This window comes from Oncorhynchus kisutch, linkage group LG9 (genome assembly GCF_002021735.2).
Source record: "Oncorhynchus kisutch isolate 150728-3 linkage group LG9, Okis_V2, whole genome shotgun sequence".
Classification (NCBI taxonomy): domain Eukaryota; kingdom Metazoa; phylum Chordata; class Actinopteri; order Salmoniformes; family Salmonidae; genus Oncorhynchus; species Oncorhynchus kisutch.
The window spans coordinates 5,780,605-5,808,550 of NC_034182.2; the positions used below are offsets into that span (position 1 = coordinate 5,780,605).

Below are 27,946 nucleotides of genomic sequence, written 5' to 3' on the forward strand. Positions count from 1 at the left end.
CGGGCTAGTGCTGAACTCAGGTCAGTATTTGTCCTCCAAACAGGGCTGGTATTAAAGCCAGTCAGATTACAATTTCACATTTGTTGTGCAGATGGGCGCACGCACGCACGCACGCACACACACCAGCCTGTGCCCTCTTCCTCTCTACTCTGTCTAAACACCCAACTGAAAAAGAACACAACACACACTGCAACACAACAAAACATGATGAGGCAGACACACTGCCTGGAGAGAGATATTTGTTAGTTGTAGCGTTGTGTGTTCTATGTAGGCCAGAGCTGCTCAGCGTGTTTCACACAGGTCACACACACACACACACACACACACATCTGAACAACGTCTCGGTACAGGAAATCACAGTATGACCTCGCCTGAGGGACAATACACACTGGCATCGATGTACTGGATTTTCTCATAAAAACTAACAAATCAGAACAGAAGAAAAGCCAGAAACAAAGTCATTGTCTGGAGATGAACAGTTCTAGAAGAGGCTTCAGTTGGTGTGAAATTCATGACCAAGAGGTGGTAATAGGACGTATCAGTAGAAGGGCCATTTCCACGCCAGCGGGAGCAGAGTATTTCCTGTAGATCGTTGACAAAAGAATTAAAATTAAATCTAGTTTTATCTCACCTTGTAACACATCAAAATGTGGAAAAAAAGTCAAACAGTGTGAATACTTTCTGAAGGCACTGGATAGGTCTAAAAAGGCACACAGATAAGTGTGTGTGTGTGTGTGTGCACGTGTGTGTGTGCACGTGTGTGTCTGAATGAGCTGATAATTGAGTAAAAGTAGAGACTGCAGCACACGCACTCTAAACCATTTGTGTGTGTGTGTGTGTGTGTGTACTCATGCGCGTGAGAGAGCCTGTGAGGGAGAACGTCACAATGAGATTGGTGAGATTCAAATAAAAGGAATTGGTTTAAAGAGATGAGACGTCACAAACTATCCCCCCGGGCCGTCACTCACAGGAAGTGACCTCACAGTGGACCCGTCATGACCCCGCCAGCCATTCTACAACAGCTTTACCCAACAGCCTAATCACTACGATCTAGGACATCACAGGTGCTCTGTGAGTTAAGTAGCACTGTTGTGGTACCACACCTCTGGTTCTTACACAACCTGCCCACCAGCCACCTACAATATCCATACTTGAATCTGACACTGAGAAATCCACATAGCAGATCAGAGGGTGGAGATACACGACAGTAAGCAATATGGTAGTATAGCAGAACATCACAACTCTTTCCAATCTACATGAAGTGTAATGGACTGCTATGGGTATAGGGGTTGTCTGTGGACTGCAGGGCCAGACAGGGTTTATACACTCCACAGTGTTGAGCGTGATACAGACTAGCCTATCCTTGGTGATTTGTAGCACAGCCTCCTCAAACACTGGAGAGGCCAGGCTCACTGCATCATTCTGTCAACCCATGGCCTTGCAAAGCACAGCACAGAATAAATGTGTTGCAAACCTACTCAACCTGCATAACAATATATCGACCATTTAGCAGTTCCATTCAGAACACTGCTCCCTCCATCTGCTCCCAAAAAGACCTGAAATATAGGACTTCTAAATGTTTTGATGTCTATATTTAAAGCGCTGAATCATTGACGGTCCGAGACGGTCTGGTGATTGTTCTGGTTGGGTGTATATATAAAATCATTGATTCCTGTCGTGTATTTATCCCCCTCTGGGCTACTAGTCTTCCTCTCCTCTGCTCCCACTTCCCACCTGTTCCAACTCCACTGTCTACTAGCCTACTGTTTGTCTGGTCATTGTTTTGAACTGTTCTGCCTGCTGTGCTGCCTCTTAGCCTGGCTAGCACTGTGAATGAAAAGAGGTCCCCAGACCGATGCTTGACATGGGCAGGAGCTCAGCGGAGCTGAGTACCAGTACTTTAAAATGTTCTACTGCTTGAGCTCGTGTTCCTCTTATAGAATATTAGCGAAAAAGTATTGTGGATCTCCTGCGCCTAAATATAAACAGTACCAGCACACAAAATGAGTACCGGGAACCTATTTCAGTCCAAGTCAAGCAATGCCACAGACTCGCCTGATATGATTAAATAACCGATTTTAAGGGCTGGAAATATTTAGTTGGTTGCTGGTCTGAGTGTGTGTGATGTGAAATTGAAGTGAAGTGTTTGAAGTGAAGCCAGCCAAAGCTCCAGGCTCTATGGGGGAAAGGGGAGCAGTAGGGACTGTGTACCCAGGGAGGGTAGCCTACTCTGGGGAAGACGAGCTATCAGGCCCCCTGGGGCTCCTCCGCAGAAGGTTGTGCCATTTCCACTGAGATGGATGCAACATTAAACATAAAACACACACTGCGCAAAGAAATGCGCACACACACACAGACAGTAACCACACCCCCAAGCGTATATCTGCATAACATAATCCAGTTTAGTGTGAAATGGTAGTTGATGAGTCGATTTGAGCAGAACCGGGTTTTGACCAGATCCCAGACCCAACCAAACGGATTCGCTCTGCAGTCCGCAAACCAGCACACACACACACACTTCAGGGAGAACACACACCCCCACACACACTTCAGCAAGAAAAAAACCCTGTGTTCTGTCAACTCAGCCCAACTCTCAGAGACAGGCGAAACAGAACACTCTCTCTCTATGAGTGTGTGTGTGCAGCAGTGGCAGCTTTACCTTTGGTTTTACACTCAAAGAGCACTCACACACACTTACTAGTAAATCAGGTCAACCCCTGGGTTGGGCTAATATAGGGCTGGGCTCTGGCAGTTAAACATACCTGGGTTAGTGCTACATGCCTTGACCTGCAGTGCATACACTACACACACACACTACACACACACACACACACACACAGAGTGAATGCAGGTAACACAGGACAGCCACAGACTGTACCACATGATGGAAGAGTGTTTATGGTATTTAAGCTACACTGAGCTGCTCTCCTCTTGCCCACTCCCCTGTGTATGAGTGGAGAGAATCACCACTTGGATTTCTATATAACCAGCTCAGCACTGAAGTGACAGAGGGCTAGGACGTGTGACTGTGTGTGTCAGGGAGTCATCCCTCCTGGGAAGCAGACTTTCTTAGACAATGTTCCAGCAGAGAGAACGAGAAAGAAAACGAGATAGAAAACATGAAAACAAAGAGAACGAGAGAGACGGTGAGAAATAGAGATCAAAGTATGACAGACAATTTCTAAGTTAGAGATAACAAACTCCTTCAGTTTCTCTCAGTCTTTTTAAGTGTACAGATAAAGTCTGATGAGCCTTTAGCAGGCCTGCAGTGGAACACGTCAGCCCCAGAGGTCTCATTAGCACCGACTTGGACGCATCCCGGAGAGGAGTGTGTGTGTCTAATTAATCATTTGGGGTGGTTTCAAACCTAATAAAGTGACGCTGCTACCAGGCCCCGAGCAAGTAGAGCACAGCCCTCAATATCTCACTGCTAAGGGCCAAGTACATTAACACACACTCTTATAGAGACGTAAAGAGGGTGGAGACGTAAAGAGGGTGGAGACGTAAAGAGGGTCCCCAAAGCCAGGCCAAGGACAGGGTCAGCACTCAGATGGAGAGAATATGTCATGTAACAGGGAGAGAGAGAGCGAGAGAGAGCGAGAGAAAGCGAGAGAGAGCGAGAGAGAGCGAGAGAGAGCCAGGGGAGGTGACAAAAGAGAGAGATCCATCCTAGAAAAATCAATAGACTGTTAAGGGCCCAGTATGGTCAAAAACAAGATTTTCCTGTTTTATATTTATTTCCAAACTATGAGGTTGGAATAATACTGTGAAAATTATGTTAATGTCCTTTTAGTGTAAGAGCTGTTTGAAAAGACTGCCTGAAATTTCAGCCTGTTTTGGTGGGATGGAGTTTTGACCTGATTGATGACATCACCAAGAGGAAATTAGTTAATAGACCAATAAGAAAGAATTCCAAACCCCAATAAAAGCTCGTTTTCAGCTTTCCCCTCCCCACAATTTTTTGGGGGGGGAATTTGAATTGAAAACAATCACAGTAAGGTATTTAATTGTTAACCAGAAATGAGTTGATATTGAGATGAAAATGGCTGCATTGGATAACAACATATACACGCACTAATTAAAACACTGGTGGATAAATAAAGATACACAGTACACAGACATTGAACAACACACACGCACAAATCCAGGAACACACACTATTCTTGTAACACATGGGAGAGGTAAGGCTGGGAAGAAAATGTGTATGTGTGTACGTGGTGTCTGCCTGTACGTACGTGGTGTCCGTCTGCCTGTACGTACGTGGTGTCCGTCTGCCTGTACGTACGTGGTGTCCGTCTGCCTGTACGTACGTGGTGTCCGTCTGCCTGTACGTACGTGGTGTCCGTCTGCCTGTACGTACGTGGTGTCCGTCTGCCTGTACGTACGTGGTGTCCGTCTGCCTGTACGTACGTGGTGTCCGTCTGCCTGTACGTACGTGGTGTCCGTCTGCCTGTACGTACGTGGTGTCCGTCTCTCTGTACGTACGTGGTGTCCGTCTCTCTGTACGTACGTGGTGTCAGTCTCTCTGTACGTACGTGGTGTCAGTCTCTCTGTACGTACGTGGTGTCAGTCTCTCTGTACGTACGTGGTGTCAGTCTCTCTGTACGTACGTGGTGTCAGTCTGCCTGTACGTACGTGGTGTCAGTCTGCCTGTACGTACGTGGTGTCAGTCTGCCTGTACGTACGTGGTGTCAGTCTGCCTGTACGTACGTGGTGTCAGTCTGCCTGTACGTACGTGGTGTCAGTCTGCCTGTACGTACGTGGTGTCAGTCTGCCTGTACGTACGTGGTGTCAGTCTGCCTGTACGTACGTGGTGTCAGTCTGCCTGTACGTACGTGGTGTCAGTCTGCCTGTACGTACGTGGTGTCAGTCTGCCTGTACGTACGTGGTGTCAGTCTGCCTGTACGTACGTGGTGTCAGTCTGCCTGTACGTACGTGGTGTCAGTCTGCCTGTACGTACGTGGTGTCAGTCTGCCTGTACGTACGTGGTGTCAGTCTGCCTGTACGTACGTGGTGTCAGTCTGCCTGTACGTACGTGGTGTCAGTCTGCCTGTACGTACGTGGTGTCAGTCTGCCTGTACGTACGTGGTGTCAGTCTGCCTGTACGTACGTGGTGTCAGTCTGCCTGTACGTACGTGGTGTCAGTCTGCCTGTACGTACGTGGTGTCAGTCTGCCTGTACGTACGTGGTGTCAGTCTGCCTGTACGTACGTGGTGTCAGTCTGCCTGTACGTACGTGGTGTCAGTCTGCCTGTAGGTACGTGGTGTCAGTCTGCCTGTAGGTACGTGGTGTCAGTCTGCCTGTAGGTACGTGGTGTCAGTCTGCCTGTACGTACGTGGTGTCAGTCTGCCTGTACGTACGTGGTGTCAGTCTGCCTGTACGTACGTGGTGTCAGTCTGCCTGTACGTACGTGGTGTCAGTCTGCCTGTAGGTACGTGGTGTCAGTCTGCCTGTAGGTACGTGGTGTCAGTCTGTACGTAGGTACGTGGTGTCAGTCTGTACGTAGGTACGTGGTGTCTGTCTGTACGTAGGTACGTGGTGTCTGTCTGTACGTAGGTACGTGGTGTCTGTCTGTACGTAGGTACGTGGTGTCTGTCTGTACGTAGGTACGTGGTGTCTGTCTGTACGTAGGTACGTGGTGTCTGTCTGTACGTAGGTACGTGGTGTCTGTCTGTACGTAGGTACGTGGTGTCAGAATGTAGGCCAGGACCTCATCAAAAAAGCCTGAAAAGATGTAATCCTCTCTTTTCTGTAATCTGACATTTAATCTCTTTTTTTCCCCCAGAGCCAAGATTACCCAGCAGCCACCGCCCTCAAACACACTCTTTTAGATGGAGAGAGAAGGATGAGCACATAGAGTTGGAGAGAGAGTTGGGTGAGGATAAAGAGAGAGAGAGATGGCTATAAAAAGAGAAAGTAGTGAGGGGTGGATTGATAGAGTAGGAGAAGAGTTGAAGAAGTGTAGCAGTGTAATCCTGTTGTAATGAGTCTTAACTCCACAGGGTTAAATCAGAGAGGGAACCCCGAGGCCTGGGGTTTTATACTGAGATTGTCAGACGCTTTAGCAGCCAACACACACAGTGCTCAATCACATTCCTCACACAGACAAGTGTGTTCACCGTCCTTTTGGAGAAAGAGAGTGGGAGTGAGAAAGTTAAAGAGAGAGAGAAAGAAAGAGCGACAGGTAGTAGCAAAGCTGCATTCCACACATCACAGACCCTTCATGGCAGGCACAACACACACACACGTGTCAGAGGTCTTACGAAAGCAGTTTACCGACTAGGCGTCCACATCCGAAAATGTGCCAGAGGAACCAATGGGCAGAAAATTGATCTAGCTTGCTCTCTTTAACACACACACACACACACACCACTCCCCTGTGTGTTACGTAATCTACACTGATCTAGTCAACTCAATCTCTGAGCCTGGCTGTGTGTGTGTATGGTACAGTAGATTTCACACTCTCACGCTAATCTAGTGGGAGTAGCTCGCTGATATGAACCAGCTGTATTCCTGTGTGTGTTTGTGAATCAGTGGAGGCTGCTGAGGGGAGGACAGCTCATAATAATGTCTGGAATGGAGTGTAATGGATGGAAACCATGTGTTTGATACAATTCCATTTACTCCATTCCAGACATTATTAGGAGCCGTCCTCCCCTCAGCAGCCTCCACTGGTGTGAATAGGCTGTGTGCACACACACACACACACACACGTGTGCAGTCAGCAGGCTAGAGTGTTTAATGCTTTATAATATGACAGCTGGGCTGTATGGACATTAATTGAGTCAATATTATGGCCGGCAACAATTTGCATCATCACACAAGCTTCTACAGGTGGAGATTGGTTAGATAATGACTGACTAAAAAGATCCGGTCCGCTCTGAGCCGGTGGTATAATATGTTAAGACAGCTGTGTGATACAGAAAATCATTTGGATGAGTGAGTGTGTGTGTGTTAATCCGAGGCTGTGTTACTCACTGTACCCGGCATCTCTGTTAGTTTGTCAGTCCACTGTAGGCTTAGCTCACTCTCAATCACTAATCCAACACACACACACACACACACACACACACACACACACACACACACACACACACACACACACACAGAGAGAGAAGGGAAGATCGAGGGCTATAGAAATTCCTAAAAAGATGTGCCAACTAGTATTCTGCCAATCTGGTCCCAGATATGTATAGCTTCAGCTAAGTCTTCTGACTATCGAGAGGAGAGGAGACAGGCCGCTAGCTAGTAGCTACTTTAGTGCATTAAATCAAACCCCTGTTTGCTCTGACTAGATTCCCTCTTCATCTCTTCCTCCTACCACACGCCACTCTGCCTGAGGACTCTCTCTCCTCTTCTCCCCTCCAATTGCTATAACTCTGTCCTCATTCCCAGAAAGATCCTAGCCCAAAGACCATGGATAACCCATATCCTACCCACCAACTCACACAACTCAGGGCGAGTCCATGAATACGGTACACACACAGACAGAGAGAGAGAACAGTTGATGTCACAGAGACAGGATAAAGAGAGAGAAAGAGAGAACAGTTGATGTCACAGAGACAGGATAAAGAGAGAACAGTTGATGTCACAGAGACAGGATAAAGAGAGAGAAAGAGAGAACAGTTGATGTCACAGAGACAGGATAAAGAGAGAGAAAGAGAGAACAGTTGATGTCACAGAGACGGGATAAAGAGAGAGAGAGAGAACAGTTGATGTCACAGAGACAGGATAAAGAGAGAGAGAGAGAGAACAGTTGATGTCACAGAGACAGGATAAAGAGAGAGAGAGAGAACAGTTGATGTCACAGAGACAGGATAAAGAGAGAGAGAGAGAACAGTTGATGTCACAGAGACAGGATAAAGAGAGAGAGAGAACAGTTGATGTCACAGAGACAGGATAAAGAGAGAGAGAGAACAGTTGATGTCACAGAGACAGGATAAAGAGAGAGAGAGAGAACAGTTGATGTCACAGAGACAGGATAAAGAGAGAGAGAGAGAACAGTTGATGTCACAGAGACAGGATAAAGAGAGAGAGAGAACAGTTGATGTCACAGAGACAGGATAAAGAGAGAGAGAGAACAGTTGATGTCACAGAGACAGGATAAAGAGAGAGAGAGAACAGTTGATGTCACAGAGACAGGATAAAGAGAGAGAGAGAAGCTTTAGAGCAACACCCCCAAAGTGAATAAATACATTTGAGCATCATTCATGCAGAGACAGAGAGAGAGAGGAGAGAAGGGAAGCGAGGGGGGGGGGGGGGAGAATGGGGAGCATAGAAAGATATCAGCGGCAAAGCCTGTATAAGATTGGGGGGGTGGGGAAGGGGTGAGACTTCTGTGGTTGCCCTGACAACAGAAGGGAACGACAGCTGCTAGGCTACCCCTCACCACAATGCCCATTGGAGCGTCTCAGAGACTAGGGACCCATAATTCAATACATTGAGGCCTTTCCTCTCCCTCCCACCCACCCTCTCCCTCCTTCGCCCTTCAAGCAATTTCAGTGATTTACGGTGATTGGACACTCGTATGAGGTATGTGTGCTCTCTAATTGAGGTGGTCAGATTGTAGACATGAATACTGTATGCATCCAGACTGAAACAGTGTCTGTATGTAGCATGATGCCCTGGGAAACAGCAGCAACATTAAATGAGAACTCAAGAGCTTGTTGCCTTGAGGCTCATTTAACCACCTATTGTAGAACTATTGTCCTGTTTGTTTTTTTATTTGGTCTGAGAGCACACTGTTTTTTACCTGGTTTTTTATTCTTTAAAACAACAACAACAACGACAATACTAATGGCCACTCCCACCGTGGTCGCTCTGGTCAGTGGGTGTGCTCGCCCCCACCCGCCCCGAGATGCCGAGCCCAAAAGGATGTTCATAGGGCGGGGAGAACCAAGCCCTGCCCGACCCCCGGGCAGGTATGGAAGCGAGCGCAGCCATCATCACCAGGGCCAGCACACACCTCTCACAGCATGAAACCAAAACACAAAACATAAATAGTCAAATGCAAAACATACAAATTCCCATCCCCACCTCAAACATTTATACTGTACATTTGTGTATAAAATTATTCCAACACTCATCAATTCCACCCTTCAGACAGCCACAGATCAACCCATCTTTCCCAGTAAATCACCATTCTACCATTTCCTCTTCTAATGCATCCCTCCATTCTCCCATGGTGTCTCATTAGGAACCTCCCCATCATTCTACCATGGTGTCTCACTCGGAACTTCCCCATCATTCTACCATGGTGTCTCATTAGGAACCTCCCCATCATTCTACCATGGTGTCTCACTCGGAACTTCCCCATCATTCTACCATGGTGTCTCACTCGGAACTTCCCCATCAATCTACCATGGTGTCTCACTAGGAACCTCCCCATCATTCTACCATGGTGTCTCACTAGGAACCTCCCCATCATTCTACCATGGTGTCTCACTAGGAACTTCCCCATCATTCTACCATGGTGTCTCACTAGGAACCTCCCCATCATTCTACCATGGTGTCTCATTAGGAACCTCCCCATCATTCTCCCATGGTGTCTCACTAGGAACCTCCCCATCATTCTACCATGGTGTCTCATTAGGAACCTCCCCATCATTCTACCATGGAGTCTCATTAGGAACCTCCCCATCATTCTACCATGGTGTCTCACTAGGAACCTCCCCAACATTCTAAGATGGTGTCTCATTAGGAACCTCCCCATCATTCTACCATGGTGTCTCACTAGAGACTTGAACCTCCCCATAATTCTACCATAGTGTCTCACTAGAGACTTGAACCTCCCCATCATTCTACCATGGTGTCTCACTAGGGACTTGAACCTCCCCATCATTCTACCATGGTGTCTCACTAGGGACTTGAACCTCCCCATCATTCTACCATGGTGTCTCACTAGGGAATTGAACCTCCCCATCATTCTACCATGGTGTCTCACTAGGGAATTGAACCTCCCCATCATTCTACCATAGTGTCTCACTAGAGACTTGAACCTCCCCATCGACAACATTTCTGCTGAAATTGCCCCAAAAAGAAACATTTTACCCAAGAGCACAATGATATTTCCTATTGGCTGACTGTGTCCTTCAAATCCTCCAGCAATAGCTGGCAGGTCCAACACCACCCTGATATTATGGCATAACAACCATGCCTGGACCTGACTCCAAAAACAAGCCAGCGATGGACAGTGCCAAGAGAGATGCTCTACTAATTCTGTTTTCTGCATGGCGGAGTCTGCACCGGTCTGGCTGTTGAATACCCCATATACTGAGCATTCTGTTTGTAGCGAGAATTTAATATAATAGCTTAAATTTAAAATAACAAATGAATGCATCAATTGTTGTTTTGTACTGTATATCAGTTCATAAACCCGATGCCATGGTATTGGGACAACGAAAATCTGTTCCCAACCATCTTGAATTTTATACGGGATAGTTGTCAACCCTCTTGACTGTGAAACTGATACATTTCACGATTTATATTAGTTTTCATCAGCCATTTATGATATTTAATGAGTGGCATAAACTATACTGAACAAAAATATAAACGCAACATGTAAAGTGTTGGTCCCATGTTTCATGAGTAGAAGTTAAAGATCCCAGAAAATGTCCATACGCACAAAATTTCGATAATATCTCTGAAATTTTGGGCACAAATTTATTTACATCCCTGTTAGTGAGCATTTCTCCTTTCTTCCACAACACAATGCCACATATGTCTCAAGGGACTGTGTAATTGGTATCCTGACTGCAGGAATGTCCACCAGAGCTGTTGCCAGAGATTTGAACGTTCATTTCTCTACCATAAACTGCATCCAACGTTGTATTAGAGAAGAGATTTAATGCCTTGATATTTAATAGTTTTAGCCATATTCATTATATAAATAGATCTGTTTAACTTTCTTGATTTCCATTCTAAATTAAATGAAATGGTTTTTGCTCACATTGCTTTTTCAAGTTCTCTCCTAGAGTCAGTAGAGCCATGAATAGATACTGTGATACTGTGATATGAGAGAATTAATCAGTGTCTTTTTCCCATAGACTGACAGGTGTTTCCCTTTCCATGGTTTCAAGATCCAATCTGTTTTCTATCAAAATTAATAGTTGTAAGATCATTCAACTTTTCAGGAATGTGTATACCAAGCCCAATCAACAGCACCATCCACCCAGGTAATCAGGAGACCACATAGCAATTTAAAGTCTGTGTCTTTTAGAGACCCAATCTGTAATATAGTACACTTATCATAGTTGGGTTTTAATCCAGATAAACTGGAAACATTATCCAGCTCCTCAATAAGACCGTTCAGGGTTAAAGATAGTGGACTCGAGAAAAGAAAACTTGAATCATCAGCATACATTGATACCTTTGTTTCTAATCCATACATTTTTAACCCCTTACTTTTAAAAATTGGATCTGATTTTTATAATAATTAACTATTCAATGGCCATAGCAAACAAGTATGGTGAAAGAAGGCAACCCTGTTTTACACCTCTTAACAATACAAACCTTTGAAAAATAACCATTATTTATCATTTTACATAAAGGAGTGTTATACACATGACGTTTACCCATTTTACAAGAGACTCTCTAAAGTTGAACTAATCCAGGCTCTTATAAATAAATTCAAGCCGTACTTTTATTGAAGGCTTTCTCAAAATCTGCTATAAAAATGATGCCTGGTTTCCCTGCATTCTGATAGTTTTAAATTATTTCTAATGTCTGTTATCTCCAATAGATCCTCAATCCATACTTTTTTCACTTTTGGCACCATAGAAAAGGATACCAGAAAGTCATCAATCCGACTAGCTTGATATTTCCTAATTGCTGAAGACCAAGAGGCCATTAAGGCCTTTGGAATGTGCCATCAGCCACTTCTCTCTCCAATGCACTGGCCCTGGGGGCACAGTAAATTGCACTCACAACACACTGTTTAATGGCCTGTTACTACACTGCCAAAAACAGCTCAGCAATAAACACGCGCACAAACACGCAAACTCACAGATACACTCGCTCACACACACACACACACACACGCTCTCTCACAGACACACTCGCTCTCACACACACACACACTCGCTCTCACACACACACACACACACACACACACGCTCTCACACACACACGCTCGCTCTCACACACACACACTCGCTCTCACACACACACACTTTTTATTCCTGTGTCGAGTTGGAATAAGACCTCAGGTAGTAAAATTCCAGTCTTTACCTGAGTGGAGCAGGCTGGGAAAAACACAGCCTTAAGAAACTTACTCTGCCCAAGGGCAGACTTCCAGGGAGTAACTTCTCTAGTTAAACAGAGGAGAAAGGACAGAAACATATTCTACCCATAAACTTCTGACATGCGGCACTATACTTCATACATATACACACAGACACACTATGCGACAGTACACCACACACACACACAGTCAAACTGACCTTTGTGTAATCAGTACTTAAGATGGAAAGACTAGCGAGGCACTAATGAATAAATAACATCCAACCTTAACACTCTCCATCAATCACACGCCTGTCTGCTTGTCTGTGCCTGTCTGACTGTCTGTGTCTGACTGCTTGTCTGTCTGTCTGCCTGTTTGGCAGATTAGAATTGGAGCATCTCTGTTGATGTAAAGGGTTTGAAAGTTTCATCTCTCTGAAATCCCTTTATATTCAGTGAAATGTGCCAGCTTCAGTCAGTGTGTGTTATTAAATATGAATGAGTGGGGATGGTGGCTGAGCAGAGGCAGGGGAGGAAGAGGGACACATTTTTTATATGACAGATGCCAAATGGACACACACTGACTGTCGAGTGCTGCTGGCTACAACATGTGTGTGTGTGTGTGTGTGTGTGTGTGTGTGTGTGTGTGTGTGTGTGTGTGTATTTGTGTGGTCATCATCACCAGTAATAACAACAACATATGGATTTGTCTTCCATAATATAAATGCTAGTCTGCGGATGTTAAATCTAGGCCACTTCCCTTCAAACTGCAAAACATGTCAACTATCCTGTAATGAAAATATGGGGCATGTGTAGTAGGGAGGGTGAAAAGTGTATGTTCTGTCTCTCAGCCTCTCCTCTCCCTGCTCTGTAGTCTGTTCCAGCCACGATTATGCCGTCCCAGTTGACTCACAGGCAAGCCGCCACTCTCCAGCCATGCTAATTAACGTATGGATGGCTGGCGAGAGCCCGGGAGTCCCCAAACGCTCTTGTCCACTCCAGTAGCCGTTACCGACCAAGGGTTTCCACTGTCAGATACAATATGTGGAATATGCCAGTGCCATCCCCCTGCTTTCCCCTTGACTCACCTCCATGATCTCAATCCTTTCCCCTATGCCTACCCTCTATATGGGATATATAGCTGAATACCAGCTAGACCCCTGAGTACATACCGTTCTTTACATTGGGGGGGGGGGGGGGGGGGGGGGGGGGGGTTGTCATATACTAGGATAAATAGCTCGATGTCGTTTTGCATAGCCTATCCCCTAAATGGGTCATGGTATGGGAATCAGCTATCAGTGTCGTTGTTTGTGCTATAAGTATAACTCGTCACTGTATCTCACCCACGACATTACAGTTAAGAATGAACACAAACACCAGGGACAAAACAACTATAACGTTGCAAACTATTTAGTGTTGGAATGACCGTATAAAGCAAAGCGTTTAGGGGCCACGTCCACCACAAACATCTGGCTGCACATTCGCTCCCGACAAAACAATTGGGGTAAAGGAACCGAATGACGAAAACCTACTTCGTAAATGTGTTCAACAGCTGTTGTGTTAATGCACTTGACAGAGAGGTCGCACGCAATAGCTACGTGGTTTGTGAAAAAAAAAGCTGCTGTTGCCTTCAATGAAACACCTGCCCAGCAGTACAAATCCTTGACTAACCGGGTTATACCTGGCTGTCAAAACAACAGATACAAACACTGAGTGTATAAATAACAAATTCAGTTAGACATGTGTTGGCTAGATACAAAAAAAATCTAAAGCAATCAAGAAATGACCACAATTTACAAACAGCCTATCTTTAATTATGGAATTAACTACAGTCTCACATTGTGTAATTGATATGCTGCACATAATTTCCAAATCAAGTCGCCCCAACACTTGGGACTGCACGATGGAACGGTTCCGAACTCGACTATCAGTCACCGATAAGGTATAGCCCAATACTTTGTAAGCTACGGTTAGTTGGGAATGGGATAATTCACATAGAGACAACTGGTTGTTGCTGCCGATTTGTCCACTACAACCGCCACGAAGAAGTGATTGTACGCTACCGAATAACAAACGTGACAAATGTTGGCTAGCTCTACAGACGCAGTCAGATACGTGACACCAAGTCTCCGTCATTCCACAGACGATGTGATCAGGAAGGCATATTTACCATTTCGCCGCAGATGTTATATCGCTCCACTTCTGATGAACTTGTATCGGCACTGGGCATAGTCCCGTACGTTGTTTGGTCCGTGAATGTGGACTTGACGTTCCACTACAAAAGCAAAGTTACAAACTGTCCATCGCGCTCACGCCGTCCAGGTCCGAGAGCTGTCACTCACTTCTGTCACCCACCACAGTTGTCGGGTGATCAGTGTCTCCGGAGGTAATCTGCTTCCGAAGCACAGGACAGAGTGGGAAGCCACTAGACTCCGCCCACTACTCCAGAAGGGAGGGGGGTCAATTCATTGATATATTTAACCTACACAATTATTTCTTGCCCATGTAATTAACACGTTAGGACTCTGAATTAACCTCACAATCATGTATCTAAAATCTATGTTTTTAACTGTAGCCAGAGTTGAGTTGGGTGAGAGTGTGTTGCCTATGTTGAAATAAACAACCATCCACGGTAAGAAATAGGAATATGTAGTAAGTAGCCTAGAAATGGAGAGAAGGCATCAAATGTCAGTCTCCCCATACACATGTTGCTGCCCATGGGACGACTTGACACTTAACTAATGGCATGTCGAATTAATATAGCGCTAGATACAATGAAGGTCATTGTCATTTTCCACCGAATGCGAGATGTCCATTTAGCGCGGTCCTGGTCACAGTGGCCGCGCCTCATGACCTCCCTGATAACTGATATCATCAGTGTCCGCACCTGTCTGTGACTGGCACATCTTTGTTCTAGAATATTGGTTCCCGAAATAATATCCTATTGGTGAGCCAACTTGTAAATGGATGTAAAAGTTTTTTTTAGTTAGTTATAAGGAATTCTTATCACTTTACAAGATCCCTGTAACATCTAAAGGTTTTGCAACTGTTTTAGATGCCATTCCCTCAGGTGTTGCTCTGTTATTCAGGAACGTGTGAAGACCTGACTCTCAGAGCCTACCCTCCATTAATCCTGTTGACTCATCAGTAGGAAAGATTTGTTCCTCTTTTGGTCCATTCAACAACAGAGCGATACGAACCTTGTTTCAGCAGGATGTTGTATCTATATACCTTATGTCATGCCTTATTGGAACGGTTTTATTGATAATATATGTGGAGGGAAAAGTTTGGATTTTGCCACACACATACCTACTTGTTAACAAAATGAAGGAAGTTTCCTTTAAAATGATTCATAAATATTATCCTGCCAACCACTACATGAAGAAGTTTAAGAGAAACATAAACTCAAATTGTACCATTTGACCACCCAGAAACGGTGTTGCATCTTTTTTGGCATTGTATTCATGAAATTCATGTAAAACTGTGGCAAGACATCAGTAGATTTATAATTGAACACATTTATGAAGATTTTACACTATTGTGGAGAGGTGTACTGCTTAGATTCTACGATATAAATAAGTTTAAACAATTTTAGGTAATTAATAGCATTATACTTTTGGCCAAATTTCATATTCAAAAATGTACATTTACAAACAAAACACCACATTTTATTACCTTAAAAAAAGAAATGTAACTATATTTTAAGACAATGAAATACTCTACTAACAAAAAAGATTTGTTAGAATTGTAAGTGTAGGTCTGGCTGTCCCTTAAGGTCCTTGTGTAATGTGATGTTGTACCCCCCTAGCCCCGCTCCTATCCCCGCCCCCTAGCCCCGCCCCCTAGCCCAATGGTCCTTTGTATAGTCTTTATATATACTTGTGTTACCCCATGTAAAAAATATAGACTGCCACATCTTTCCACAGAAACCTCAACATTGCCCCATGTAGGTGCTTTACTGCATGCATGTGTGCTACAGACATCGGCTTGGTAAGATAGCTGATAAAAATCGAGCATTTCTGTAGTGAGTTAAGTGAGGTAGCCTTGGCCTAAGCATGTCACCCTTTGGAAGAGGTAGTGGATACCCCATCATTGTCTCCAAGGATAAAGGTCCCCATAAATAATTAAATAAGAAAATCTCTTTTGTTGTGTCATCCATTTTTAAAGACACAGTTGGCAGCCCACTGTGCTGCTGGCTAGCTGATTAGTCCAGTAGCTGTGTCGGTGACCCAGGCCCAGGAGGTTGTTGTTATTTTACTGCCCATTAGCAGAACAGCGCATTTCATCCTCAGCTTATTCATATGCAGCCTCCCACCTGGTAAACCAGCTATAACAAACCTGATCAGTAAGCAAACACACACATATGCACATAGGCACATATGCACATAGGCACATATGCCTACATATTGGAGGTGGAAATGTCAAAAGCCAATAAGGAATATGGATGGAAACTCATTCATTGATTTGAGGCAGAGAGATGATGAGGATTGCACTGAACTGCACACACTGTATAAAGGTGGATGTCGGTTGTGAATAACACATAGGCCTACACGCGCACGCACACACACATGCGCGCACGCACTCACGCATGCACACACACACGCCCATAATCACACAGTATATGAAAATGGTAGCCAAGGAGGGAATATATACAATAAAATGTATTACTTGATTTGAGGCAGACAGATAACGGCGATCGGAATGCAGTTTCATACACTGAATGAATGTGTGAAAGTACTGCTTAAGTGTGAGTAACACACACACACACACACACCCTGCATTGATACCCTAGACTCCCAACGTGCCTGTGGAGTCAAATGTGTGAAGGTAAGACTGGGCTGGCAGAATGAGAGCAGCTCCTCTGGTGGCCAGTAAGAAAGAGAGAGAGAGAAAGAATACTGAATGAGTCACACAGCCGTTAATCGCCATAACGACCGGGCCGGTGACAGGTCGACGTTCCGAGACTGAATGAATCAGCTTGGAGGGAGAGAACATCACCTGGCACAGAGGGCACGGTGGGCACAGAGAGGGGTGGCATGAGTGCCAAGATGGGATCCGATGGAATCTGGCTCTGGAGTAATTCATTCATTAGATACGGGGTCGATTGGAGAAGGGAGAATATGTTGATACATTTGGTGGGGGGGAATCATTAATAAGTTATTTACATGTTCCGTGTCAGAAATACTGCAGCCAGAGACTGTACAATTCCATCAGGAGAGAAGTCATCATGTCTTCTTTACCTTGTCACTCTCAACACAGGCTGAAAACAGCCCCTAGCCTGGCCCCACCTAGCCCCTTCACTGTTGGCAGATCTGAAGAAACCAGGTAAACAACATAGTGATGATCTATCAAGCCCTCAAATGGGTTTATGGGAGCTTCAACCATATTGCTTCCATCTATTTCCATACTAGAAACACAAAATAGACTTCTTGAGCCGGCAGGGATCCTAGCGGCTAGTTTGAATCCCAGAGCCGACAAGGTGAATAATCTGTCGGTGTCCTTGAGCAAGGAAATGAACCCTAATTGCTCCAGGGTCGCTGTTAATAATGGCAGACCCTGGCCATGACCCCACATATGCAACAAACAAAAAACATTTCCAATTCACACATGCGTATAATACACACGTGTACATGAAATGGGACAAATATAAGACCCACCAAATTATTATTAGTAGTATTATAAATAAGGTCAGAGAGATAGAGGGGTTTTTGGGATTGGGGACAGATCTCGCTGCTTTGCTCAGACCATTTAACTAATCCACTTCTAGTCCATTATCACCTATGTAGGCCTGTGGATTAGTTCAAATGTGTTTGATTTATAATAAGGAATGGAATGTTAATTTGGTCTAAATTGGTGTTTGGCTGCATTCATTTGTCTTGGAGCACCATGTGTGCCCAGAGAGAATAGCTTTAGAACAAACACGGATGCACGCACACGCACGCAAACACACACATGCACGCACACCCACAGTCTGCTCATTTAACCCACTTTAACCCACTTTGAATTGAGCACTAATCAGAGGTTCACCAGCCATGAAACTCTAGTACAGCTACTACACTGGTCTCAACGGCAAAACCAAGTCAATGTTTATTCCTTGCGCCGCTCTCTCTCTCCCTTTCTACTGCTTTCTTAATCACACAGAAGTCTCATCCCTCTGAGGGCTGAACTACCTGCAGTGTGTTTGCTCTTTATAAATACACACACTCTCCTTTTTTGCAATATCTTATAGAAATGGCACTAGTGGTTTCGCTTGATAGTCCAGCTCCTTGGAGTTGATCATTCGATTACTCTGAAAGAAAAGATTGTCCAGGAATATTGACTTTGCATAGGGAGACCGTGGGCTATAGTTCATCTGGTGTGTCCTCGTGCGTGTGCTGTTTATCGCAAAGACTGCCATTGTTTTACTTCCCCCTGGTGTTCGTTCTACACTTCCTGCGCCACTTCCTGTCTCTGTCCCAGACGTCACCCCAATCTGACCTCTACCTTCCCACGTGGTTGCGGAAGGGAATATTGAGGTGGAGTTATGGAATGTTGATGTAGAGATCTGGAATGTTTTGATGGGATCCTAATGAAGCCTCTATAAGGGTCATACTGGCTCATAACTGACCCCAAAGCTGCCTTCTCAACACCGGAGTGTGTGTGTGTTTGTGCGTGGGTGATTGTATGATAATCTTACGAAGAACAAGGAAATTGAAACGAACAGACGATTCCCCCTGGTAAGGCATTGGAACAGACTGCTCTGAGGAACTCTGTCCCTTCTCCTTCCTGTGTGACTCAGTGAGATGCCAGGGCCAGATTAGGTCACACACTGTCTCAGTCTCTCTCAGTCTCTCTCTCTCTCTCTCTCTCTCTCTCTCTCTCTCTCTCTCTCTCATACACACACACACACACACACACACACACACACTCCCTGTTTCAGTCCTGTGTGCAGCATTGTGTGTATGGAGTACATGTGACAGAGAGTGAGTGTGACAGTGTGTGTGACAGTCTGTGTGACAGCTTCCCTAATCTCGACGCAGCAACGCGGATACTCTGAAAAGATTCAGTATACTGAGGCAGAGTGAACAACACACACACACACACACACACACACACACACACACACACACACACACACACACACACACACACACACACACACACACACACACACACACACACACACACACACACACACACGGTCCTTGTCTCTCAGTAATTGGGGCAGTGTGGTTGAACTGGTTTGGGATGACCTAATCCTACACCCTAGTTCTGTTCAGAAGAAAAACAACCTCATCTCTCTCAAACCCTTATGCGTCATTCTCCAAAGCACCATCTCTTTCTCTCGCTCTCTCTCTCTCTAAAATCACTCTCTTCTCCCGGTCTGTCTGTCTGTCCATCTGTCCGTCTGTCTGTCTCTCTGTCCGTCTGTCTGTCTCTCTGTCTCTCTGTGTCTGTCTCTGTGTCTGTCTCTGTCTCTCTGTCTCTCTCTCTGTGTCTGTGTCTGTCTCTGTCTCTCTCTCTGTCTCTGTCTCTCTCTCTGTCTGTCTCTCTCTCTCGTCTTACTTAACAAGTTTTACATTAGTGGAGAGGAAGCTGTACTGGAAGCTGTACAGCTTCCTCTCCACTAATTTCTGATACGAGCTGCTGATTTTAGACTCAGTGAGAACACACACACACACACACACACACACACACACACACACACACACACACACACACACACACACACACACACACACACACACACACACACACACACACACACACATCAACTGTTTCTATGGAGGGATTGCTCTGACAAACCAATCAGTCTCGTCGGCCTCATACCTCAGCCATGTGTAATAACAGAGGCTACTTTCTGACTGGCAGACATTATTAAACACACTCAGAGGACAGACTGGGACGAATCAACACTGGCGTGCTAAAATTACATTATAAGTCACAACAGGACTGTACTAAACTGGAATGGCAGGCCTATTTGTGGGGACCAGCAGGGAGAGACTGTAGAGAGGAAAGGGCAGGGAGTGGAATAGACAGAAACTACCTCCCTCTCTTCTTCTTCCCCTTCTCTTGTCCTCTCTCTCCCTCCTTTCCCGTTGGACCCCCTGCTTCCCCCAAACAGCTCTCCTTTTCAGCCAGACATCACGCTATTAAGAAAGCCCCTCCCCCCTTTACCCCCAACAAAACACCCCTCCTTGCCCCCTGTCCTCCTCTACTCCTCCCATCCTGTTCTATTCAGACCCAGAGTGAAAGGATGGATCAAGAGACCCATCCACATGCCACTAATCCCCCCCCCCCCCACCTCCATGGTCTCTTTTGTCCGATTCCACGCTTCAAGATTGCTTCGGTCACATCGGGGATGTTGTAGCCACAGCGTCTATTAAAACATTCCCCAACCAGAAACCGTGGATTGATGGCAGCATTCGCGCAAAACTGAAAGCGCAAACCACTGCTTTTAATCAGGGCAAGGTGACCGGAAACATGACCGAATACAAACAGTGTAGCTATTGCCTCCGCAAGGCAATCAAACAAGCTAAGTGTCAGTATAGAGACAAAGTAGAGTCTTAATTCAACGGCTCAGACACGGCCCGCTACCAAAACCTGCGGTCTCTCCTTCACTGCAGCCAACGTGAGTAAAACATTTAAACGTGTTAACCCTCGCAATGCTTACCGTCCAAATAGGTCCACAGACGACACAATTGCAATCACACTGCACACTGCCCTAACCCATCTGGACAAGAGGAATACCTATGTAAGAATGCTGTTCATCGACTACAGCTTAGCATTTAAGACCATAGTACCATCCAAACTCATCATCAAGCTCGAGACCCTGGGTCTCGACCCCACCCTGTGCAACTGGTTCCTGGACTTCCTGACGGGCCGCTCCCAGGTGGTGAGGGTAGGTAACAACATCTCCACCCCGCTGATCCTTAACACTGGGGCCCCACAAGGCTGCGTTCTCAGCCCTCTCCTGTACTCCCTGTTCACCCATGACTACCTGGCCATGCACACCTCCAACTCAATCACTCAGACAACACTACAGTGGTATGCTTGATTACCAACAACGACGAGACGGCCTACAGGGAGGAGGTGAGGGCCCTCGGAGTGTGGTGTCAGGAAAATAACCTCACACTCAATGTCAACAAAACAAAGGAGATGATCGTGAATCCAATCGAGAATAATTTTGCACGCCCAATTTTTCAGTTTTTGATTTGTTAAAAAAGTTTGAAATATCCAATAAATGTCGTTCCACTTCATGATTGTGTCCCACTTGTTGTTGATTCTTCACAAAAAAAATACAGTTTTATATCTTTATGTTTGAAGCCTGAAATGTGGCAAAAGGTCGCAAAGTTCAAGGGGGCCGAATACTTTCGCAAGGCACTGTATATACTGTACTCTATACCATCTACTACATCTTGCCTATGCCGTTCGGCCATCGCTCATTCATATATTTGTATGTACATATTCTTATTCATTCCTTTACACTTGTTTGTATAAGGTAGTTGTGGTGAAATTGTTAGGTTAGATTACTTGTTAGATATTACTGCATGGTCGGAACTAGAAGCACAAGCATTTCGCTACACTCGCATTAACATCTGCTAACCATGTGTATGTGACAAATAAAATTTGATTTGGCAAAAAAATGGGGCACATGAATACAGGGCTGGTAGAGGTGGTGATGGTAGGAGGGGGACGGTAGTATTCAACCTCAGCGGTACATCTGACTGGACTGTGTGGCAGAATATCATTAAAGAGAGTGTCTATACCTGATTAACCACAGATACACCCGCCAGAGAAAGAGAGAGAATAATATATATAAATATGTGTTTATTTAACTAGGCGAGTCAGTTAAGAACAAACTCTTATTTACAATGACGGCCTACTTGGGCCAAACTCAGACGACGCTGGGCCAATTGGCTCAATAGCGTGATATCTGGCTGAAAAGGAGAGCTGTTTGGGGGAAGCAGGGGGTCCAACGGGAAATGAGGGAGAGAGAGGACAAGAGAAGGGGAAGAAGAAGAGAGAGAGAGGAGGTAGTTTCTGTCTATTCCACCCTGTGGGACTCCCAATCACGGCTGGTTGTGATACAGCCTGGAATCAAACCAGGGTGTCTGTAGTGACACCTCTAGCACTAAGATACAGTGCCTTAGACCGCTGCCACTCTGGAGGAGAAGAAGCCAGGCTGAGAGAGAGAGGAGAGAAAGGAGAGCGAGAGAGAGAGTGGGGAGAGAGAGAAAGAGAGAGCAGAGCCACTGTCAGATGGAGATGGATTGATAATAACAGACTGATGCATCCTGCCTGTCAGCTGTGAATAACACGCGTAATCACACCAGATAAAAGATAGAGAGAGGGAGAGATTAAGGGCGAGGGAAAGAAAGGATGCACTTTTTTAGTTTCATTTTCACTCCATTCACACAAATGATGAGTCAGGCGCTGGTCAATAGAGTGAGAGTTGACATATAGAGAGAGTTTCACTCAGCATCCACATTTTCTGTTCAACTTCTTTGATTTGGCACTAAAACAGACCTCCTGCAGGAATATGAGAGGTTGTTCCAAATACAACTATCTTTTCTGTTGACATAATGGGAGGAGGAGGGGGATTAATGGGTGGAAAGTATCACCCTGAGACAATTAACTGAAAGTAGCTAATGTTGTTGCCTATTTCCAGTGTTTGTTTGTACTTTGAATTGCAAGATTAGAAGGGTTTATTGGGATGAAGTGTTTTCATTCAGTTTCACGTAATTAGTTCATTTGCTTTATACATCCACCATACACAGCCAAGTTCAACACAATTAGGCAGTTAGCCAGTACACACACACACACCCTAACACAATCTCTCATACGACCGTAAAGGTAAGAGCGTACATAAGAGACCTGTCAAGCCCAGGACTACACACTGTAACAATCACTCTCTCTCATGACAGACCTACAATGGCTGTGATGGGTGTGTACTGTGTAGTGTGTGTGTGGTATGCTAGCAGGTCACCTGATGACCAAATAAAATTGCATTGGAATCAAAGTACGTTTGCTGGACAAAAAATATCTTGTTCCCATGGTAACTCATCATCACGGACAGGTGATGCGTGCGTGCGTGCGTGCGTGCGTGCGTGCGTGCGTGCGTGCGTGCGTGTGTGTGTGTGTGTGTGTGTGTGTGTGTTACCCAGCACCTTCATTCACACAATCTCACAGAGGCACACACACACACCACTAACAAGCTAAAACAATAAGACCATGTTGACACTACATCAGAGATGTGTCCCTGAGTTACCCACCACCTACAATGTGATAAACAACATGAAAGAGATTAGCAAAACTGACCAAGGCCTCCAAGCTCCTTGTATCTAAGGCAACGAGTTACTAAGGCGTTACCATGGCATCTAATATTTATTTATTCAGGTAAGAGTTTAAGGACTTCTATTATTAGAGTTTCTGTATACACACTTAGAGGTTGGGTGTGGAAAGATTTCAACATTTGTCTAACACAAACGCACGCACACACACACACAGTAACCTAATGCATCCCTAACATAAAGGTAATGGTATATCTCCAGGGTGAGAGACAGCATCAAGATAGCCAGGGTCAGATTTACCAGAGAACAACTAACAAGCCTTAAGCCTACCTCTCCACCATGCATCTCTTCTTTCTCTCCCTCTCAGTGTCTTTTTCACATTAGTGGTCTGTGGCAAGACTGACTGGAAGAGAGACATTATCCACACGCACGCACGCAGGCACGCACATACACAGCACAATCACAACAACTACCACTACCAGGAGACACTGCTCAGCACTCACACACTGGAGCCAGGAATATGATGTCATTCTAACACAGAGACATATAGTCAACATCATTGTAGTGGAACGTCCATGGTGATGGAGAGATAAGATAAGAATAAGAGAGACACAGACACAGGCTCGCACCAGCTGCAGTAGGGCACAGAGCCTCATCACGTATAAATAACTATATGTACTGAATTACACTGAGAAGGAGAGAGAGGAGAGAGAGAAAGAGAGAGGTATTAAAGGTAAGGAAGGGGGGATTAGAGAGAGAGAGACAGAGGCAGAGGCAGAGAGAGAGAGAGGCAGAGAGAGAGAAAGGCAGAGAGAGAGAGAGGCAGAGAGAGAGAAAGGCAGAGAGAGAGAGAGAGGCAGAGGCAGAGAGAGAGAGAGAGAGAGAGAGGCAGAGGCAGAGAGAGAGAGAGAGAGAGGCAGAGGCAGAGAGAGAGAGAGGCAGAGAGAGAGAAAGGCAGAGAGAGAGAGGTATTAAAGGTAAGGAAGGGGTGATTAGAGAGGCAGAGAGAGGGAAAGGCAGAGAGAGAGAGAGAGAGAGAGAGAGAGAGAGAGAGAGAGAGAGAGAGAGAGGGAGAGAAATAAAAAAACAGGCAGGGCAGAGAGAGAGATTAATGATGGGGTCTGGATAACTAAAAGCAGATCAATGATCTATGACTGACTGGTTTGAAAGACATCCCTCTGGCATTAGGCAAGCAGCCATAGTACAACTATACGTGCGAGCGAGCGAGCGCGCACACACACACACACCACATACAGGGGCAGGACACAACACGTCTGACACAACCTCTCCCTGCTTGGCTCTTTTTCTGTAACACTACAGTCTGTTTACCTGGTGTTTACATCCACCCCCCCCCCCACACACACACACAGCTCCTCATGTGGTGCTTGTCAAAGTCTGCCTATGAACTGTTGTCATATCAACACACAGCTGACAGCATGTGACTACAGTTCTGACTACGTTTAGACTGGAAACAGCTTGGAGACTGTAGTACCTTGAGACATACAGTCTCAGTCACACACGCACAAACACACCCTACCTCTGTGACGTGGATGAGTGGGATGGTCGTGAAGTGCTTCTTCATCTCTCCTCTTCCTCAGGGTTAAGGGCCAGAGTGTGTGAAGTCAAAGTTCATTCCTACGAACTTCAGAAGACGCTCAGTGAACATCAAAGAGCTGGCAGCCTTTTAGAGGAACAGCCACTGTGGGAGGAGTGTGTGTGTGTGTGTGTGTGTGTGTGTGTGTGTGTGTGTGTGTGTGTGTGTGTGTGTGTGTGTGTGTGTGTGTGGTTTCCCTCTGGCTCTGGTGAAAACCCTTCCTTCCTGTCAGTGGTGATAAAGATGTGCCGTCACAAGGCCCGGCTCGGACCTCCCTTCCCAACACCCTAAAAATCCAAAGATACACTCCTACACACACACACACTCTGAGCCCGTTCCCTTCCGCACCAGGCACTACTGAACTGCTGTCAGTCCCCTGTCTTGTTCTGTCCTGTCCTGAGGTGCATCAGCAGTCTTTTCTGTACTGTTCTGTTCTGCATGGTTCTGCCCTGTTCCTGAGTTCCTGAGGGGTTGGCAGAGTCGCCCTTATAAGGCAGTAATCAGCCCCCACCCCCCACCTGAGGTCTCTGATTCTTATCACCCTCCCTCCTTGGCCCGCCCGGGCACACTTCACCACGGCATTCATTTATTACCTCTGAGGCCAATCAGGAGTCAGCAACCAGAACAACAGGCTGAGAGGTAGTAGGGATGTCTGACAGGTTAGGAGAGGGAGGGAATACAGGACCTCCGTATACTGCTGTTGGGATAGAGCTGGTAAAGTTAGTGTAGTCTCTCCCCCCTCCCCCTGCTCTGTCTCAGTGGTGAACACATTCAGACAGAGCCGTTAATCTGCACACCCCTAGATAACAGCCGGCCTGGGCCTCTGTGTGTGTGTGTGTGTGTGTGCGTGCGTGCGTGCGTGCGTGCGTGCGTGCGTGCGTGCGTGCGTGCGTGTGTGTGTGTGTGTGTGTGTGTGTGTGCGTGCGTGTGTTTGTCTCTCAACGCAACTGGGCTCTGCTCCCACTGCCACACTTATTCAAATATACCCCCCAACTATCATTCACTAAGGCTAAGCCCAATTGTTTCTGAGAACCATTCAGTGTGTCTTTTTCACTCTCTTTCTCTCTCTGTCTCTCTGGGCCCATTAAGAGCTGTGACACACAGGGGAGGTGACCAGAACAGGGCCAGGGGTATTTTTACAGCACTATTCTCAAGAGGAAGTGTAAAGGCCTGAAAACCCTACAAATAAAATATTTGACGCCCCGCCCCCTCTGACACATTAAACATCTACAGAGTCGGGAGGCTTGTCTTCCTGTCCAGGAAATACTACAGACTCATCATATATCATCTCCAGAGGAATACAGATATGAATACGATATGGACAGAAGGAAGAACAGAAGAGACCAAATGAGGAGTGTGGGAGGAAGGAGAGTATAAGGGTGATAAGGAAATGTAGCAGAAACAGAGGGAGGGAAAAGAAAAGAGGGAGTTTGCTCAGAAGGGATAGAATGGGGACAGACAGACAGGTGGTGAGGTGAGGGATGAGGGTACCAGGGGGCAGAGGGGAGAGGGATGAGGGTACCAGGGGGCAGAGGGGAGAGGGATGAGCCCTTATATTCCCTCTGGTGCTCAGCTGGCATCACCACCAACACAGCTGCCACCTCATTATACATACACACACACAAATGGAGAGAGAGAGAGAGAGAGAGAGAGAGAGAGAGAGAGAGAGAGAGAGAGAGAGAGAGAGTTGCAGAGAGAAAATGGAGAGTGAGATGAGAGATGTGTTGAGTGTTCACTGACCTTATAATTAGCCACAAGGAAGTATCGCCATGACAGTACAAGTCCTCTCACTTAACTCAGATGCCACTTTACTCCATTTACACAAATGACTCAGAGACAGTAGCTGAAACACCAGCGACACAGCTCTGATATCCTACACACAGTAAACCTAACCAACCAAACATGGCAGACTTGTGTTCCTTTACAGCGGGTTCCGATAAACCCTAAGCCCTCTATTCTAATCCCTTAGACCTTGAGCACCAGGAGCTTCAACCCACTGAGAGACAGTGAAGTTGGAAACACATTTAAACACTCCAGTTAATTCGAACACCTTTCAGTCATTGCGACAAAGCACAGCCGCAAGGCGCCAAAAGATTACTCAGGTTCTTTATGAGATTGTCCCCCGGTCCCTGTCCTGGTGCCTATGTGACTGGCTTCCAAATGAAAGCCGGTCGCATTCTAGTGAGAGGTAGCTGGATATATTGCAACACCTGGAACTGCTGACCTTTGGCAATGTTATTTCACATCAACAAAGACCTCCTCAACAACAGCCATTTACATGTTCAAAAGCCAAGTGCTCATGAATTTCGTTAGACGTAATTATGATATAGCTGAGGTGTGAGTGGAATGCTGACTATATCAGGGGAAACAGTGACCCCAGGTGGATGGATCAGTCATTACCGGTCTTCCTGACATTGACAGATGGGAAAATGGTGTGGCCCCTTTCCAATAACTCTTTAAAGACACAGTGCAGTCAAAAATGTGATTTTTCTGTGTTTTATATATATTTCCACACCATGAGGTTGGAATAATACTGTGAAACTTATGATAATTTTAGTGTAAGAGCTGAAATTTCAGCCTGCTTTGGTGGGATGCAGTTTTGGCCTGCCTGGTGACATCTCCAGTTCGTAAATTAGTTAATAGACCAATAAGAACTATAGTTCCAAACCACTCTGCCGATAACAGCTAGTTTAAATTGTTCCCCTCCCAACTCAGACCACTCCTAGAGAGTCCTAGAAAAATTATTGTTAGAGATATTGATCTTTGCTAAGAAGCTATTTTTCATGTTTCTGGTCACAGGTTCAGGAATGGCTGAAAACCCACAACATTTATCTCAAATGAACACTGTTGGGAGATTTAG

General features: G+C 45.7%; 1 protein-coding gene across 2 annotated transcripts in view; it reads right to left on the minus strand.

Annotated features, from left to right (window-relative positions):
- LOC109896644 (transmembrane and coiled-coil domain protein 3-like) overlaps positions 1-25,479 on the minus strand; it is a 33,783-nt gene extending 8,304 nt beyond the window's left edge. The window contains exon 1 of one of the 2 annotated variants that reach the window (XM_031831635.1): positions 25,030-25,479. In XM_031831635.1, the coding sequence (XP_031687495.1) occupies positions 25,030-25,074 (45 nt within the window). In that variant the 5' untranslated portion in view covers positions 25,075-25,479. Of the gene's footprint in view, positions 1-14,389; positions 14,684-25,029 lie in introns of those variants that run through there. The other variant, XM_031831634.1, reaches the window with a different exon arrangement.
- Positions 25,480-27,946: the final 2,467 nt, after the last annotated feature.